The sequence below is a fragment of the Molossus molossus genome, unplaced genomic scaffold, assembly GCF_014108415.1.
Source record: "Molossus molossus isolate mMolMol1 unplaced genomic scaffold, mMolMol1.p scaffold_m16_p_10, whole genome shotgun sequence".
NCBI classification, from domain to species: domain Eukaryota; kingdom Metazoa; phylum Chordata; class Mammalia; order Chiroptera; family Molossidae; genus Molossus; species Molossus molossus.
Window position 1 is genome coordinate 95,418,218 of NW_023425345.1, and position 17,735 is coordinate 95,435,952.

The window sequence follows — 17,735 nt, forward strand, 5'->3', positions numbered from 1 at the left end:
GGGGCCGCTGACTTGTGCAACAAGGCGGCTTTGATTTCTTGTGTCCCGTGTCGTGCCCTAAGGGTGTGACACTTGGGGTGTGCCTGGATCTTTCCATGGCAGGGAGGGCCAAACCCAGTCATAATGAGAATAAAGTCTCCAGGGCCTTCCTCCCCCCTCCGCCACGTGCCCAGGGCCCTTGGTGGCCGTCAGCTCCAAGGATCTGCCATTGCCACGATCTGCCCGGGTCTCCGGTCCATCCTCCCTCCTCTGTCTCCAGGCAAAGCACCTGGTGAGAGAAAGCAGCAGAAAGGAGGGAGGGAGGGGGAGAGAGAAAGGGTGACGATGTGAGAGAGAGAGAACTATTCTCTGTCTAGGCTACACAGTGAATCACCTAAGTAACTTTTAAGAAGACATTTTCCCCAGAGTTTTTTTATTTTAAACTGGTCTGGGGTACAGCCTGGGGTTTAAGACGTTTAAAAACTCTCCAGGTGGTTGCACCACACACCAAGGTTGCAAACCTTGCTCAGGTTGCAAAGAATCTGAGTACAAGCCTCTCCCAGGTTGTATCAGCCGACAGGGCTGCCCCTGCTCTGTGCTTCCGGCACCCCGCATACGCACTCTGTGGTCCTCACCGAAGCCTCCGAGGCCGGCGGCGAGGACTGTTATCACCAACCCGCAGACAGCAAAACAGATCCAGGACATTATGAGACTCACCCAAGGTCATATCGATGGCAAAGAAAATGATCTCGGGTCTCAACTCCCAAGGGTGTCCTCATGGTCAGCCTAGAAAGTGTGGAGATGGGGGTGTTAGATGGGGTATAAGACTCTCCTCTGATCATCACCTCTATGACCCACAACCAGCCAGCCTGCAGGTCTGGTCCTAGTCCCAGCACTACCACGAAATCACTGTGTAACTGTGAACCAAGAACTCCCCGCTTCAGTCTGTGCTTTTCCCATCGACCTTTTACATCCCTTCTGTTGTAATTCGATGCAAACCAACTCCCTCCCTGAGCTACGCAGATAGATAGGAATGTCCTCTGCATCCTTTGGCATGAAAGACCCATGAACCAGAGAACTCAGATCTTTCTACCGGCTCCCCCTTCAGCACCTCATCCTGACCACCTGAATAATGAAATGAGCACTTGCTGGTGTCGTACATTTTTTAGGTCCCAAGGTGGGTATAAGGCTGTCCTCAAAAGCTAGAGAGGAGGATCTCAATCGGATGGTTATCATGTGATAGTTAGAGTTGCTCGCCCAGCTGTCATGGTGAACAAGGCCACCTGGGTTGGTGGGTAGCCCCTCCTGCTGAGGGGCTGGTGGGGGCTCGCACCCTAGTGCCTCCTTCCCACTAGGGAACATCCCTGGCCCGAGGCCCCCAGAAGTCCCCCTGTGGTCCCGGCATCCTAGGTGTGGGGACCAGCTGTGCAGAATCCATTCCTTCAAGTCCTGACTGTGCGATGACCCAGAGCATTTTGCACATAAGCACAGTGGGCAACCCCTAGGACCCGGGTAAATATGAGCACCAGGGTGCCTCCCGCCTGTGCCCTCCGCCTCCTACCACAGGCCTGCAGTGCTGCCATTGTGGACTATTTCTTCAAGTTCAGCGACGTCTTCCTCAGACCTCATAGTCAGGCTGCCGTGTGTTCAGTTCACAGCATGCGCCCCACACACTGCCAGGCGGCTCACACCTTACTGATCCTTGCAACACCTCATGCAGTGACCACGTTCCGATTTCACGAGTGAAGAGACTGGGACTCAGAAACGTTAGGAACTTGATCCTCAGTGACTTGGCTGGTGAGCGGCAGAGCTGGGTTCGAACTCAGGGCTGTGCCGCCGAAGCCGTGTCTCTGAGGACTCGGAAGGCCCCTGGGTAGCTCACGATATTGGCCGTGACTCCTGGGGAGTTGCTTTTCATATTATCGACTCCCCCACAGGACAGTCTAGGCGGCAGGCCAGCCTCAGGTCCTCGTCGGGTGGGAGCTGGGGGTAGGGAAGGGTCCCGGGGTGAGAAAGCCCCCATCACATGTTCTCAGGTTTGCCTGGGGTTACCTGCCAGGACACCCCTCACCCCATTCTCCGCTGCTTTTACCAAAAACAGGAGACGCTCACTCTCTGCCCTGCTTCTCTCCCAGGTCCAGTGCAATCAACGTCGTAAAGATCTTGCGAGTTCTGCGCGTGCTCAGGCCCCTGAGAGCCATCAACAGAGCCAAGGGACTGAAGGTGAGAGGCGGCCTGGGCAGGGGCGGCGGCCGCGAGCATCAGCCAGCTGTGGGCTGGCGGGCACTAAGCCGGGGGGGCTGCAGGGAGGAGGCAGTGGTGGGTCGAGGAGCTGCCCTGCTGCAGCCTGGACTGACCTGCTGCTTGTCCAGTCCCACTTCAAGGTCGATGACAGGCAGCTGCTCAGAATCTGAACTCCTAAGCAAAACTTTTGCGAAAGGAGACCCAGTGGCGATGAGGTCCCTGTATTCCTACCCTACGAAATGGGGAGTTAGTGGGGCTTTTTTCCCTGTGGTTAACCAGAGCCCAATGGGGTCTTTGTGTTCCGCTGGATTCCATCCCATGTGACCCTAGGAAGGTGCTTTGCCTCTTAAGAGTCTGAGTTCCCCACTGTGGCAAAGGGCTGCCCGTACTCGGCCAAAGGAAGCCCGGGGTACGGTCCGGGCGTCTCCTGAAACCACAGCCCTGCCCGCCTTGCCTCCCGCTGCAGCACGTGGTCCAGTGTGTGTTCGTCGCCATCCGCACCATCGGGAACATCGTGATTGTCACCACGCTGCTGCAGTTCATGTTCGCCTGCATCGGGGTCCAGCTCTTCAAGGTATCGGGGTCTTGGCTCTGATTCGTCTTCGCCCTCCCTTCTCCCGCCAGCGTTTCTGGGAGGGGGACCTGGCAGATACCCCAAAGGAGGGCTGTGGCCGGGGGCAGTCGTGGGAGAGGTCGCCACGGGGCCGCTGGCAGCTCCCCAGAGGGACAGGCTTGGAGGAGGCGCTGCCCCACCTCGAAGACCCCTGGCCCTCTGGGTGCTGCCTGCCCTTCGGGCTTGGAGTCAAGGGAGAGGGAGTCCTGTGCTCGGAAACCTCCGAGTGGGGCACCCGTGAACCGCAGCGGTTTCCGGCGTCAGACCCTGCCTCTCCCGGTTCTCTCCCTGCTTCCCACGGGCTCCCTCCGCTCCAGGGAGCCCGGCGTCCTTGGTTTCCTCGCTGTCCGCCCTCATCCCTTTAGTTCTGTTATCCTCCATCGGAAGCATCCTTCCCTGCCCTGTCCCACCCTCCAACAAACCTCCGCTGATGTCCTCCCACCCGCCGTCCCTCCAAGCCCCGCTCACCTCCCTCTTCCTCGCGAGACCCCCGAAGGAGCCAGCACCCGTGGGTTGGAGCTCCCTTTTGTGAACCCCAGTGGTTCTCTGACGGCCTCGGTGTGTGACTCGGGTGCTCCCCCTGGATTCTGCTCTCCCTTCACTTGCTCGTCCCACCTCCCTGGCACACGCTGGGCCGCAGAGGTGGTCGTTTCTGGTTGGCTCATTGCTGCATGAGCATCTCCAATCGCTTCGTCCTTCCGCCTTCCAGGGAAAGCTCTACACCTGTTCGGACAGTTCCAAGCAGACCGAGGCCGAGTGCAAGTGAGTGCAGGCGGCAGCCGGCGCCGGGCCGTGAACGCGGGGCGGGCCACGTGGCGGGAGGAGGGCAGCCGTCCCTTCTCAGACAGCAGTGGCAGCTGGACTTCTACCCAGCGACAATCTGGTCCCATGGATATAGCTCGTCCCAGGTCCTCCCCACGGAAGCTCCTCCCGATGGCTGGGCCGTGGGGTCCAAGCCTAACCAGTCCCATCCCATCCAGCGCGCCAAGAGCCTTTGGTGGGTCAGGTGTGAAAGGAGATGGGAGCCCCCTCGACTGGCTCTTTCTCCTCCTTCCTCAGGGGTAACTACATCACATACAAGGACGGGGAGGTTGACCACCCCATCATCCAGCCTCGCAACTGGGAGAACAGCAAGTTCGACTTTGACAACGTCCTGGCAGCCATGATGGCGCTCTTCACTGTCTCCACCTTTGAGGGGTGGCCAGAGTGAGTACGCAGATCCAGGCCCCGACCTGGTGCTAGAGGCCCAGACGCTGTCCTCACAGAGTCCTCATGTTTATCACTGTCCCACGCTCCTCCCAGAGGCCTTACTTACCGGGGTCCTCCCCAGGAAGTGTGGGTGTGTCTCTAGAACAATTCGGAGACCAACATCACTGCCGAAACAGACACTCTTCTTATTCTAGAAGATGTCAACACTTCAGAAACTCCAACCAACCTCAGAGTGAACCCCGATGGCAGGGGTCTCTGTCGTTAGCCTCATGGCATCTGGGAGTGAGTGGGTTGTGGGGCAAGTTTGTCCTCTGTGGGTCCTTGGCTCACCACGAGACCATCACTCCCAGCGTGCAATCAACGTGGGTGAAGATGAGGGGGGGTCTCTGTTTAACTAGACTCGACCCCACCCCCCTTAGAGAAAGCCATGTGTATACTTACAGTGCAAAGTAAGGAAGGGATGGAAGTCTGGCTGGGGTTTCTCTGCAGACCACCAGCGGGCTGGCCTTTTCGCTGTACCCCCTGTGCCAGGCAGCTTCCCAGAGGGTGCACCTTACACCTCTGCCCAGACCCCTGCTCCACCCACCTCTGTATCCCAGGGAAATCATCATCTAAAAGTCAGAAAGTTCTACATATATTTTTAATCCTCACCTGAGGATATGTTTCCATTTATCTTCAGATAGAGTGGGAAGGAGGGAGGAAGAGAAAGAGGGAGAGAGAGAAACATCGATGTGAGAGCGACACATCGACTGGTTGCCTCCCACACGACCCCAATCAGGACCAGGGATGAACTACAACCGAGGTACATGCCCTTGGCCGGAATTGAACCCGAGACTCTTTGGTCCGTGGACCGACACTAACTGCTGAGCCAAACCGGCCAGGGCAGTTTTACTTATTTTTGAGTCAACAACAGCACATGATCTTAGATAAAAGCCACCATTATTATATAACAAAAATATAGACAATACCTAGAGGATAACCCAGTATTGTGATGGGCAAGAAAGGAAGGGGAAGAGGCAGTCCCTGTCTGTAGGAGGAAGGAGCTTGATGGGCACAGAGCCCAGGCCCAGGCGGAGGGCATGCACCTGTAACCACCCACGTGTACATCCAAACCGCTGCTGATGGCCCGGATAAGCCTGGGTCCTTTGTTATCTACTCCTTCTATCTAAACAGACATCTGGTCTCTGATAGATGTATTTTATGTTCACTGTAACATCCTCTGAGTCTATGTCAATTTGAAAAGCTGTTTCAATATTTATCCATATTTCCAGTATTTGAAACCAATGTTCATGATTTATGTTCCATTACAATAATTTTTGACAGTTTTGAAACACCTTTCTATACATTATATCAACTACTTTGTCCGGTGGGAAAGTCAGGAATTATTATCTCCACTTTACAGATGGAGATTCTGAGGCTCAGAGAGGTGGAATGATTGCCCTAGGTCACAAGGCCAGTAGGTGGCATAGCTGGGACTTGAACCCAGGTCTTCCGACTCCCAGCCTAGAGCTGGTTGCGGCAGCCGCGAGCCCAGGGCCCCTAGGCGCAGTGCCACCTTCCACAGAGGTCACACTGCTTCTCCAGCTCCCCTCTGGGGCCTGTCCCCCTCCAGGCTGCTGTACCGCTCCATCGACTCCCACACGGAAGACAAGGGCCCCATCTACAACTACCGCGTGGAGATCTCCATCTTCTTCATCATCTACATCATCATCATCGCCTTCTTCATGATGAACATCTTCGTGGGTTTCGTCATCGTCACCTTCCAGGAGCAGGGAGAGCAGGAGTACAAGAACTGTGAGCTGGACAAGAACCAGGTAGCTTCCCAGGAAGGAGGCCAGGAGGCCATGGGGGGGGGCAGGGCCACCTGCGGAATGACGGCCCCTGGCAGCCCGTGACCCATCCAGCAGAGGCTGTGGTCAGGGGAGAGCTCCGTGTGGATACGAAGATCACCTCTCTGCTCCTCTCAGTGAAAATGGGGCTCCCTGTCTTCTGCAGGAGCCTAGGCAAAGGGAACGCAAACCCCAGGTCTGCCCAGCACGTTCAGCCATCAACTAACGGTTCGTTGTGTCTACTCAAGGAGACTCGATGGCAGACCAGGGGGGACCCCGAGCCCTATCCGAAGCTGACGAGTTAGAAAGTGCCCACACGGGTTCGCCCCACTGACAAAGAGGAAGAAACCAGAACAGCGAAGGAGGGAGCGTTTGGGGGGGTGGCATTCGAAAACCACCATTAAATGGCTTCTCAAGTCAAACCCAGAGGCCTGAGCCGAGGTGGGGGCAGGACAGAGGCTTCGGTAGGAGTGCTGTGGTGATGCCCGGTACCAGGCCTGTTCTGTTAGCCTGCGAGCAAGGGCTGGTGACCCCGCCGGTGAGGGAGGACGCTGTTAGGGTGGGCTGCAGCGGGCGGTCCCCGAGGTCAGGTCCCAGGGAGGTTCCCCCACGGGACAGGGGAAATAGATCCCTGTCCATGAGCGACCTCAGGTCTGCTTGTGGAAAGCAGCGAGTCACAGACGCGGAGCCCCGCCCAGGCAGGCCAGCTGGACCCCTCACAGGATTTGATGTCGACGTCTTGGGTTTAGACTCATCCTTCTGACGGCTGTGTGGACCTTGGTTTGGGAGTAGGACAGGAAGGAAGGAGACCGGTTGAGAGCATAGATGAAGATGATCAGAGCCTCGTCTGCTCCCAGGTTAATGACAGTAGGGATGGAGAGAACAGTGGAGAGGCTCAGAGACCGGATGCGGAGGCTGGGGGTAAGAGATGAGGCTGGAGCCACTCCCCAGCCCCAAACTTGGAAATCTGGGCACCGTGCTGAGAAATGAACTGGTCCTGGGCTGCCGTCCCAAGAATCCAGTTAGCCCACGACCTCATAGCCTATCCATGTGTCTTCTGGTCTGCAGACACTGGCAAATGAGGAAGATCGATTGAGGACAGGAAAGGAAAGTTGAGGAGAGACGCACCCCAAGGAGAGTCTGACACAGGCAACAGAATACCGAGCAGGTGTCAGCATTGTATCAAGCATTACGAGTTGAAAGAAAGGAGATACGTACTCCTCAGCTAAGCGTGATAAGGAGATTAACTAGAGGAGATTCTCTCCTTGATCAAGGGAGGGAGAGAAAAATAGGAAATATGTTCAAATAATACCTCAAACCTGTAAGTGAACTGGAGCAGTCGATGACACTCTGACTCCTAGAGAACCCTACCCCCAGGGGGGTGGTTTCATCAACACCTCACCCTCCTCTGGCACCCCGCACCCGTCATCCAGGTAACTAACCACACTCCCTCCCCATCCCCATCCTGTGCCCCCACTGCCTCCCTCCCAGCGACAGTGTGTGGAATATGCCCTCAAGGCCCGGCCCCTGCGGAGGTACATCCCCAAGAACCAGCACCAGTACAAAGTGTGGTACGTTGTCAACTCCACCTACTTTGAGTACCTGATGTTCGTCCTCATCCTGCTCAACACCATCTGCCTGGCCATGCAGGTGAGTCCAGGGGGCCCTGGTCCGTGGTGCCCTTGGGGGCGAGTGCTGTGGGAGGGAATGGGGTATACAAGGGCTGCCCGGGCATCTCTGGTTGGCCACCTTCCTGGTGGCCAAAGGAGGTCGAAAGGCCAGAAGAGCTGTCCTCTTCTCCCAGATGGGGAAAGACAAGTGTTCTTTCTCAAGATGAGCTCCTCTCTGGGACCTTAGGAGAGAACCTACAGGCCCCTAGGTTGAGAAAATGGGGAGCGTGGAGGAAATGGAGAGCAGAGGGTGAGCCCGAAGTGTGCGTCATTGTCAATAAGGCGTGGCGCATGGAGGTTGACTCTGCACCACGTATCTTCAGGGAGGTCAACTCATGGCTAGTGCCCTTCTGAGTACCAGGAGTCTCCATGAAGCTGTCATAACCCATCACAGCAGGAACGTAGGGCTCTGCTGACCTCTGCTTTCGGAGATGGCAGAGAAGGGCAGGACCTGTAAGATGTCCTGAGTCCACTTGGCTGCCCATGGAGATGTGCAGGACGTGGTTCAAGGACCACCTCTGTTGAGACGAGGGTGGTGAGGAGTAGGGAGGGCCCTGGCCCATTTTCACAGTTCTTCCCCTCCGCTCAGCACTACGGTCAGAGCTGCCTGTTTAAAAACGCCATGAACATCCTCAACATGCTCTTCACCGGCCTCTTCACTGTGGAGATGATTCTGAAGCTCATTGCCTTTAAGCCCAAGGTAAGCCTCTGAAAGCAGCATCTGCTGTGCCTGAGGGCCAGACCCAGGGAAGGAGAGTGAGGGACAGAAATCGTCAGTGAAGGACCACATCTTCTCTGATGTGAGATATATGCTCCAACTCCCAAACCTGCCAAGGTTGGACCAGGTCAGGTCTTTGAGCGAGAATCTCCGCTCTTGGTCTGGACCATGGCTGAAATGTACAGTCTGCAGATCCCTCCCTGAGCTGGGCCTTTCCATCCATGGAAGGCGGATGACGCTCTTTTTTTCCATTTCTCACTTTGTCTCTGGTCCCTCCCCCAGTACCTAATCTAGAAGAAACTATGCTCACAGACTGGCAAACCAAACCTCTCCAGGCCCAGCCCTCCAGATCCACGGGGGCCTCTGTTCTCCCCTCCTCCCTTTCCACCAGCCACACAGGCCAAGCTCGTTGTGAAAGCTCAGGGTTGCCTTGGCCCGGAGCTCAGTGTGCTGCCCGTGGGGCCTCCCGTCCCCACCTCAGAGGCTACATCACGCCCCTGGCGCCTTCCAGTACAGGAAGTGCGTTGCCTGCAAAGGCGTGTGTTTTGCCTCTTGTAAGCAGCTCCTCAAAAAACGTCTGGGAGACGAGAGCAGAAGCCTTGGATGAACGAGGCAGAGTAGGGAAGGCTGGATTCCCTGTCACCTTGGACTATCTGTGCCCTCCTTGGCCGGCCCCGCCCCCTGTCCTGGAGAATGGAGGAGCAGGCTGGTTTAAGCAGCACCGGTTCCCACCCTGAGGTCTGGTGAGGACCACCGGCGTCCACTGGCCTGGGATTCCCGACGCGGGCGGCTGCCTCGGAGGGAGGGTGTGCAGCGGCTCCGGGTCCCCGGCTGCCACAGCGGCTGCTGGGAGCGAGGAGACGGGAAGAGCTGGTTCTGAGAGAGTTGTCCATCACCACTGAGCAAATCTCTCTGGCTTTCTGAACCTTCTCTTCCCGTCCTTGGTTAGTCCCCCCACTGCAACAGACCAGCAGAAGGCCGAAAGGAGGAGTCTCTGGCCACCTGGACTGCTTTCATTCAGACCTGGACCGTCCCAGGACTAACTGGGGCAGGGTGCCCCTGGGCTCTTGCATCCGTGTTCACTGACAAGCTATCCATCATCTTCTTTGAATTAACATTCAACTAACATTTCTTGATAACCTACCGTGTGCTACACGCACTCCATTGCATACAATCCTCCAAATGCCCTTGTAAGATAGGTCTCAGCACCCCCACTTCAGGGAAGAGGGAAGAGAAGTTTGGAGCAATTAAGTGTAGCATTAATTACACCGGTACCAAGGGGCCTACCTGGGAACAGAGTCTAACACCTCTGACCACACCAACCTGTCAGCGTCTTCCCACACCCAGCGTTCTGCTGGGTACTTTCTAGAAAGAGGGAAACAATCTTGAGGTGTTTCAAAAATAAGATAGATAATATTTTTAAAATGCTGGTTCTTCTTCTCACTCAAAGAAGACCTAGGGATTTTGGCTGATTGTCAGAGAACAAGATCCTAAGGAGGTCATTTGGTGATAAGAAGGGGGTTCCCGTGCCTCCCCCAGGGCAGCGCTACGGCCCTTCCATGCCCAGTCCCGTTCAGGGGCACACATTTCTGTCCCGGCCCAGCGAAGACCACTGGAGGTCCCTGGCCATGCGAAGGGCCCGCAGCCTCCGCCCACCTGTGGCCTCAGTACTGACAGGTTCACAGCCGCAGCAACACGGCCCGGCCCGGCCGGGGACGAAGGACATTGCCAAGTGGAGCTTCCAGCGCGGATGGAAGCCGCTAGGTGGGGAAACGGCATCGTTTCCCTCCGGCTTCATGAGACACGTGGTTTAAATAGTTCAAACCCTGAGTCACTTCACAACTGACTCAGAGGTGTTCCGCTGCCGCCCGACGCATGGGCAGAGCCCGGCAGAGGACTTCCGGAACCGAGAGGCAGATGAGCAAGCCGACCTGCCCGAGGAGCAATGAAACTGGCACCTGACGGGGCCTCCGCCTGAGCCACGCCACCTGAATCCTGCAGACCCAGCACAAGCGGCTTCCCGGCCTGGCCAGTAGTGGTGACTGCACCACAGAGTGCCTCCCGGGCTCCTCGGCCCTACTTTTCTAGCGTGAGAATATGGGGAACATGAAGGAGGCTTTTCCTACAGGAGAGCCAGGCTGGGCCATTTGCTTCCCACCTGCCAGGGTCGGTTTGGGTGTAAAGAGAAAGGAAAAGGGACCATTTGTGTGATACTTCTAAAGTGACTTCTGGCAGTAGGTCAAGAAGGTTGGCCGGTTGGGAGAGTACTGGGAAGGCAGGGCTCCCTGTTTGCTTCCTAAGCACATTTGCAGTAAGAAATAGATCCCAGGAAAAGCGTCCCCGAACATGTCAGGCAGAAAACCAAACCAGAAACGACTCGGAGCTCTGGTTAAAATCTCTACCTGAATCTGGCCCGAGAACCAGGGCTTCTGACAAGGACCTGAAATACAGTGACTTGGAATCAACTCCCCATTAATCGGAATTCCCTGGGCACCTCTTAGCTCACCGGATGACTGTGTGTGACGTGGATGCGCTCGCACCTGTAGGCATTCACCGTAAAAGGACAGTTAGGCGGGGAGGACGCCGAAGGCTGACACTAGTCCCAGCCACGGAGAAGTTATCTAACGTCCCACCACTCGACTTTTCTTCTCTATCCTTTTCGTCTGTGCGGTTGGTTGTCGGTCGGTCGGTCGGTCGGTCGGTCAGTCGGTTGGCCATTTGTGCTCTTGCTTTCATTCTCTCATTGTCTTCGTGGTGATCAGTGCTCCCAAGTTCTTCATTTCTATCTGCTCTTATGGAAAATGAATTTACTCAAGTAAACCCCTGCCCCGAATTCAACTGCCCCACTCCTTGATCCACACTCTGTACCACACACACACACACACACACGCACACGCACACGCACACACACAACTGTGGGTGCGTGAATATAAGCCAGTTTAGAGCAGTTCAGTTCCCCACCAGAACCTCGGTCTGTCTGGTGATGCCTGGCGGGACGGGAAGGCTGACTCAGCAGGACCGATCTGAACACCTGACAGCGCGCGGAGGATCCTCTTCCTGCCAGTAGGAGGGGGGCCTGCGAGGTCAGACCTGGGCCCCGCGTGGTCGTGCAACACCGAGCGGATCAGCATCCAAAACCTTTGGTTGGAACAGTCCAAAAATAACTAAATGGCTGGGTTGTCTTCCCATCATGAACTGAAATTTATCAGAAAAGATGGAGAAATACTTTTAAGATACACTTTATGATCAGCGCTGCAAAAATATCCAAGGCCTAAGAATAAATCTAACGAAAAAAGATGTCTCAAATCTCTACAGAGAAAACTATAAAATGTCATAAAGAGGAATTAAAGAAAACTTAGTAAATGGAGAACTCTATCGTGCTCGTGAACTGGAAAACCTAATATTATGAAGGTGCCATCTCCCTTCACACTGCTCCACAGGGAGAACAATCCCAGTTAAAACTCCAGGCGGAACTTCAGGTGGAAAGTGGCAGGAGAAAGGGAGCCACCCAAGACCTTCGCGGCCAATAGGATGAGCCCGGGTCCCCAGGCTTCAAGCCAGGTGGGCGGCTCTGACATCAGGAAGAGAGGACCTAGGCTGCGTCACAGACTCCTCTGTCAGCACAGGTTCTAGTGCCACAGGGAGTGTTGATGACCCCGGTTGCCTGGGATTTGCTGTTGACATGACTCCGCAGGGACGAGGGGGTGACGAGCAGCAGAGGAAGGGGCTCAGCCTTCTCCTCTTCGGTAGAGGAGGCGCTCACCCAAATGGAAGGTTTCTGACCGCTCTTCTCCTCCCCCCGAAGGGGGAGGTGCTGGGGGGGATTTGACCCTGGCAGCCCTCTGTCACCAAGGCCTTGGTCTCTCTTTTCAGCTTTCTCCCGGCCTGAGAATAGTCCAGAGAGGTGAATGGTCCCAAAGTGGAAACACTCACTGACCTTCCTGGCCCCAGCTTTCTTAAACAAGAGCACCTGCCGCCTCAGGCTTGTGTTCGTGTTGCAAGACACATTAGGGCCCCAAGGCATTTCAGACCCAAAGGACGGAGTGGGGTGTCCAAACCAGCTCTCTCCAGTGGGATTTCCGCAGTTATTACAACGTCCCATGTGCACTCTCTGTGACATAGCCCCCGCCTCCTGCGCCTGGTAGCACTTGGGATGGGGCTAGGAACGTTCCCACCTCATTCACTTTAGTGAGTCCACATTTCCCTAGCTGCGCGTGGCCGCAGGCTCTGGACACTGCTTCTTCCCCGTGACATTTTCCGAGTCTGCTGTCCTCTGTCTTGGCTCCTTCAACCCAGCTGCTTCGGCTTCATGAAGCTGATGGTTTGTCTCATCTTCCCTACTCTCTCTGTAGCTGGTCATTTTCTACCAGAAATCCACTCATAATAGTGGAAGCCCTCTTGACAGGGTAAGACAGCCTCTTGCCCTGGGGTCCCCAGGGTGAGTTTGCGCCCGAGCCAGTCAGCTGTCCCCTGCGGGCTCCTCCTCATAGCTCCCGTGCCGGCGGGTGTGGTCTGCAGCTGTGGCCGCGTGGAGGATGTGTTCCTGGTGCGCACAGTCACTGGGCTCCTGACGAGCATTTTAGTGCCTCAGTGAAACTCCATTTGATATGCCCTCGCCCCTGCCCGGCTGTTACCCATCCCTTCCCCAGCATGCAGAACCTGTCCTTGCACACCCCAATTTGGGAAGAGCTTGGACAACACTTCCCAACTGGGCTCTGGATTTCTAGCCACGCCGCCCGCTGCGCCCGGCACCCTCACCTGCCCACCGGGCTCTCCTGCTAGGCTGCAGCCGCCTCGCTGCCAGCTAAATAGCCTGGGGCTGACTCCTGCCACCAGCCCTCAGACATGGGGGATTTGGTCAACATTTTTATAGTGTCAGCTAATGGTGGCACAGTAATTCAGCTGGCACGCCACATCTGAAGCCCCCATTCTCTTCGAGGAAAGAGGACATGATGCGTTGGCTGCCTCTCAGAGAGAAGTCCCAGACAGGAGGGTGAGGCTGGCAGCAATGCCGGTGCCAACGAAAAACCCAGCCCTTCCTTTGCGTGGACTGCTGTCCCAAGAAGTCCGCCGATGGCCCCTCCACCCTTCCCTTGGCTGGGAGCAAGAGAGGAGTCAGAACGGGAGAGGAGCCTGGTTAAGGAGATGCTCCGGAATCAGAGCTGCTCAGGACCATGGAGATCAAGCACTTTCTCTGTGTTAGAACCACTCCCCGCAGCACCGGGCACAGCCTCGCTCAGGTGTCCCCACACAGGCCGCAGCGGCACTGGAGCCGGGGCCGCCTCCTGCACCTGGAGGGTCTGGGCCTGAGAGACGTGTCGCCGCCCTGGGACTTCCCGTGCACGGAGGCCGCCTTCTTGTGCCTGAGTGAACCTGTACGGTGCGGGGGACCAGAGTGTCTCCCTGTGCACACCGTGTTCTTAGGGAAGGACTGTTGCCCTGCTTAGGTGAGGAGCATGTGGGGACACCCAGAGGGTGTGGTCAAGCTAGAAGGAGTCATCACCAACCACCTTCTTTTCACTGGGCTTGTGGCCACAGAGAGGTGAGGGCTGGGTGGAACGTCACACGTGGACAGGCGGCAGGAAGGCTGCAGTGGGGGTGGGGCAGGCACAGGGAGCACCCAGGGAGAGCACGTTTTTCTGCCAAGAAACTCTGCAGCCCAATTCCTCAGTCTTCCCCATTGGCTCTATCCATGTCTAGAACCTTCTTTCCTTAAAGCTCCAGCATCTGGTGTTCTGTCATCTTTCATCCTGAGCTCACGTACTCTACCCCTTCGTCCAGACTCTGCCTCACGCTAGAATATAATTTCAAGGCTCGTCTTCATACGTCCTTGAGATCCGTTCTGAGACACAGCGTAAACCCTGCCACTGATGTCTGAAACTGTTACTCGCCCCTTCCTGGGACCAGTGCCACCCATTATTGGCGTCACAAGATTTGAGCACAGTGTTTCACCATGTCCTCTCCTTCTCTGCCTCTAGGTCTTGTCATTCTTCACATCATTTATTTTTAAAACTCTTTGCCGATATGCTGTTTTACTGCAGCCTAAAGTTAACCAACAAGCCACAAATATTATATTGAGCTTTCAAAGTACCAGGCCATGTGCTTAGTACCAGGGACACAGTGGTGACTATAGCATGCTGGCGAGCGCTAGAGTGGTCGGTTCGCCATGGGACAGACTTCCCTGAGTCTGGCTGCTCTCGGGTAGGGTCGCCAGTGCACCCTCTCGCTCATCCCTTGGAAACCTGCTACTCAGCCTGGTTCTCCTGTTCCTACTTAAAAAGACGGGATGAATAAATACACGAACCAATTTTGTATCAATTCGTAAAATTAAGTAACAGCAGGAGGAAAGGAAGTAATATATATATTATATCCATGAAGAATCAGATACTTTCCATTCATTATCTCAATCAATCTGTAAGACAAGTAAAACGGTCTTTAGGAAACTGAAGTTCAAAGGGAGAAAAAAGCTAAGTAATGTGTCTAAAATCAAAGAGCCAGTTTTTATTGTTCTTGTTGTTTTAGAGGATTTTAATGCACGTTTAGGTGATTCAAAAGCCAAGCTTTTTGAAATACACCCCCAGTGAAACAACAAATGTGAACAGGCTGAGCTGTTGCTATGCACTTACTGGGTCCTCAGAAAGCACAAGTGAAGCAGAGACTAAATGAAAGCAAGCCATTCTCAAGTAACAACTCTGTGGAAATCAGTAATAGTCACTCCATCCTCTGTCCGTCCCTCTGCCTCCTCTGAGGCCCCTCACCCCACCTACCTCTCATTTGCCCGTTCTGTCTTTGGCTCATATGTGCCCCTCATATGATTGGTCTGCACCTCCTGGATTTCCTTTCCAAGTCTGAAGTGACAGGAAAGGAGATGGGACAGTCACCTGATAGGTGGGCTCAGGAAAGGGAAACAACAGCTTAACACACCTACTTATTCACACGTATGCACGCAGACACACACATGCACGTGCATACACACACGCACACGCACTTGCAATGAAGACTTTCAAGTCATAGAGCCAAAAACTAGATTCCTGAACTCCCTGAAGGCAGAAACTTTCAGATGCATTTTTTTTGTGCCACGAGAGGCATTCGGTGAACGCTGAACACAGGTATGCATGAATGAATGAGTGAGGATTATAGCAAGGTACCAAGGAAAAGAGAGTCAAGGTGAATGTCAGAAAATGACACTGAGATCATTGATCTCTCATCACCGCAGAAATCGATGCATCCTGCTTTCTGCGTAAGGGCTCCCGGTTTCTAGCGGCAGCACTGCAGGGGGTGCTCCTCGCACTGAATAGGAGGTGCCCCTGCGTAATTCCCACGCACTCGCCCTCTTCCATCTTTTCTTCCTGTAGTTATTGGCGCCTCGATGAGGATGCTGAGACATGGTGCTTCTTTACAGGGCTCACTGTGTCTTGCAGGAGACACCAGTCAACAAAGAGTTTGCAGAACAGGGCTAGAGCCATGGGGATGGGTTGCCAAGGGAATAGCCGTGGGGTAAGAGGCACCTGTTTGAGAGAAGGTGGTCAGGACGGTGCTGGTGCAGCTGAGCTCTGGAGGTGAACAGGGGCCAGAGAAGAGCATTTTGGGCAGAGAGGAGAGCCAAGGTCCTGAGGCAGGGTGAGCTCAGCTTTTTCCAGGACCCGAGAGCAGTGAGGGAAGAGGAGGTGTGGGCAGGGCCTCCAGGGCTGTGGATTTACTCTGACTGCCCTCAGAAACCACGGGAGCAGTGGCCTTAAAGGGAACCACAGACTATCTGATACGGTTTTATTTTTTTTTTTTTTTTTTTTTTTTTTTTTATCCTCACCCGAGGATATTTTTCCATTTTTTGTACAGATAGAGTGGGAGGGAGAGAGAGGAAGGGAGAGAGAGAGAGAAACATCGACGTGAAGGGACACATCGAGTGGCTGCCACCCGCACGACCAACCAGGGCCGGGGACAAACTGCAACCGAAGTACGTGCCCTTAGCGGGAACCGAACCCAGGTCTCTCCGGACCGCAGGCCGACGCTCTAACCGCTGAGCCAAACCGGCCAGGGCTCTGATACGGTTTTAACCGGCGTGCTGACTGCTAACGAAGAACGGGCAGTGTGGTGATGCGGGGGCGGTTAAAGCCTGCGGTGACAGCGGTAGACATGGGGAGAGGTGGGCAGAGTCGTGACTTTCTCGGATGGGGAAGTGGCTGTGAGGGTGAAGAACCGAGGAACGCTCTGGATGGTCTCTGAGCAGGACTCACTCTTACCCACCTTCATGATCCTCTGGGTCCAACACCGAAGCACCTGTACATCAGGTGCTTTGTCAGTGTCACCGGAATGAGAGCAAAGCAAAGCTAGCCTCCACAGACAGCACCCCCTGGTGGCCCCACCCCCTCACCCCAAATGCCACTTTTGTCTCCTGCGTCATAGTGGTGCCCTGCAGGTTCCCACACACCCCCTAGAGGGCAGTGCACTCCCCACGCTGAGACCACTGCCTTAGGCTAAGATAAGACTTGAGCCTCATTTAATTCTCTTTGAAAGCTATTATCCCAACTCATAAGAAACCAGCGTCTCCCACTATCCATGGAATGAATCCCCACGACCAGAAATTCAGCGCATACACATGTCACAGTCAAATGAGTAGGAAGGGGAAGGAGAGGGCGGGAGGCTGCAATTGGATGCCAGGGAACAAGTCGGCCCATCCCCCAGCCCTAAGAGCTGCCGGCTGCGAGGGGAGGAGCTCCTGCCTGTCTCTCAGCAGCCTGATTGGCGAGAGGGCATTACTCTGATTATTATTTATTTGTGGAATGCCACAGGGCACCTGTTGGAGCCAGGCAGCAGACAGGCATAAGTGGGCTTTGCCGTGGGGCCTCCCGCCTGCTCTTGTACCCAGGGATTTTCATATCGTTGCAACACTGTGACAGGTTTCTTTCTTGCCTGGCGCTTGAGAGCTTAAAAGTCACTATGAATAATAAAAATAATTATATGACTTTCATAAAGCCTTGTGTGGGAAGGATAGTATTAGCTATTACATTTAATTATTTAATGTGGAAAATTATCCACACTGTATAAAGAAGCCCGGTGGGAAGGTACACTGGCTCCATCTCCACTGCTGCCTCTGGGAAAGAGACCGGAGCACACGGAGTCTGGGAGGGGAAGGGGGATCCCCAAAGCTGCGGAACTGCGTGTTACCCCAACCCACCAGAACTGCCACTGTCCCGCCGCCGCTGCTGCTGCTGCAGGGAAGGGAGGGGCTTCCAGGATGCAGGCAGGCGGCCAGCGCCCAAACCCTGCCAGGGTCACAGGAACAGTCACAGCACTTCACGCAGGGACTCCGTGATGCTCGCAAGCCCTCCGACGGGACGGAGCTATGGAAAGGTGTCTGCACAATGCAAGGCCGTCCTCTGGAAGTGAGCCGGTGGCTCATTGCGTTCAAAGCTGTGCTCACTGAAGTGGTGTAGATGGCGGCTCTCATATCGCAGTTGGGTCCTACTTGCCCC

At 55.1% G+C, this 17,735-nt stretch overlaps 1 protein-coding gene across 12 annotated transcripts in view; it reads left to right on the forward strand.

Annotated features, from left to right (window-relative positions):
• The window catches only part of CACNA1C (calcium voltage-gated channel subunit alpha1 C), a 579,936-nt gene that overhangs the window by 493,943 nt on the left and 68,258 nt on the right, over positions 1 to 17,735 (forward strand). For all 12 annotated transcript variants that reach the window (XM_036252393.1, XM_036252392.1, XM_036252383.1 and 9 more), the window contains 7 exons: positions 2,115 to 2,202; positions 2,690 to 2,797; positions 3,546 to 3,598; positions 3,896 to 4,042; positions 5,658 to 5,859; positions 7,366 to 7,524; positions 8,134 to 8,244. In XM_036252393.1, coding sequence (XP_036108286.1) covers positions 2,115 to 2,202; positions 2,690 to 2,797; positions 3,546 to 3,598; positions 3,896 to 4,042; positions 5,658 to 5,859; positions 7,366 to 7,524; positions 8,134 to 8,244 — 868 coding nt within the window. The remainder of the gene's footprint in view (positions 1 to 2,114; positions 2,203 to 2,689; positions 2,798 to 3,545; positions 3,599 to 3,895; positions 4,043 to 5,657; positions 5,860 to 7,365; positions 7,525 to 8,133; positions 8,245 to 17,735) is intronic.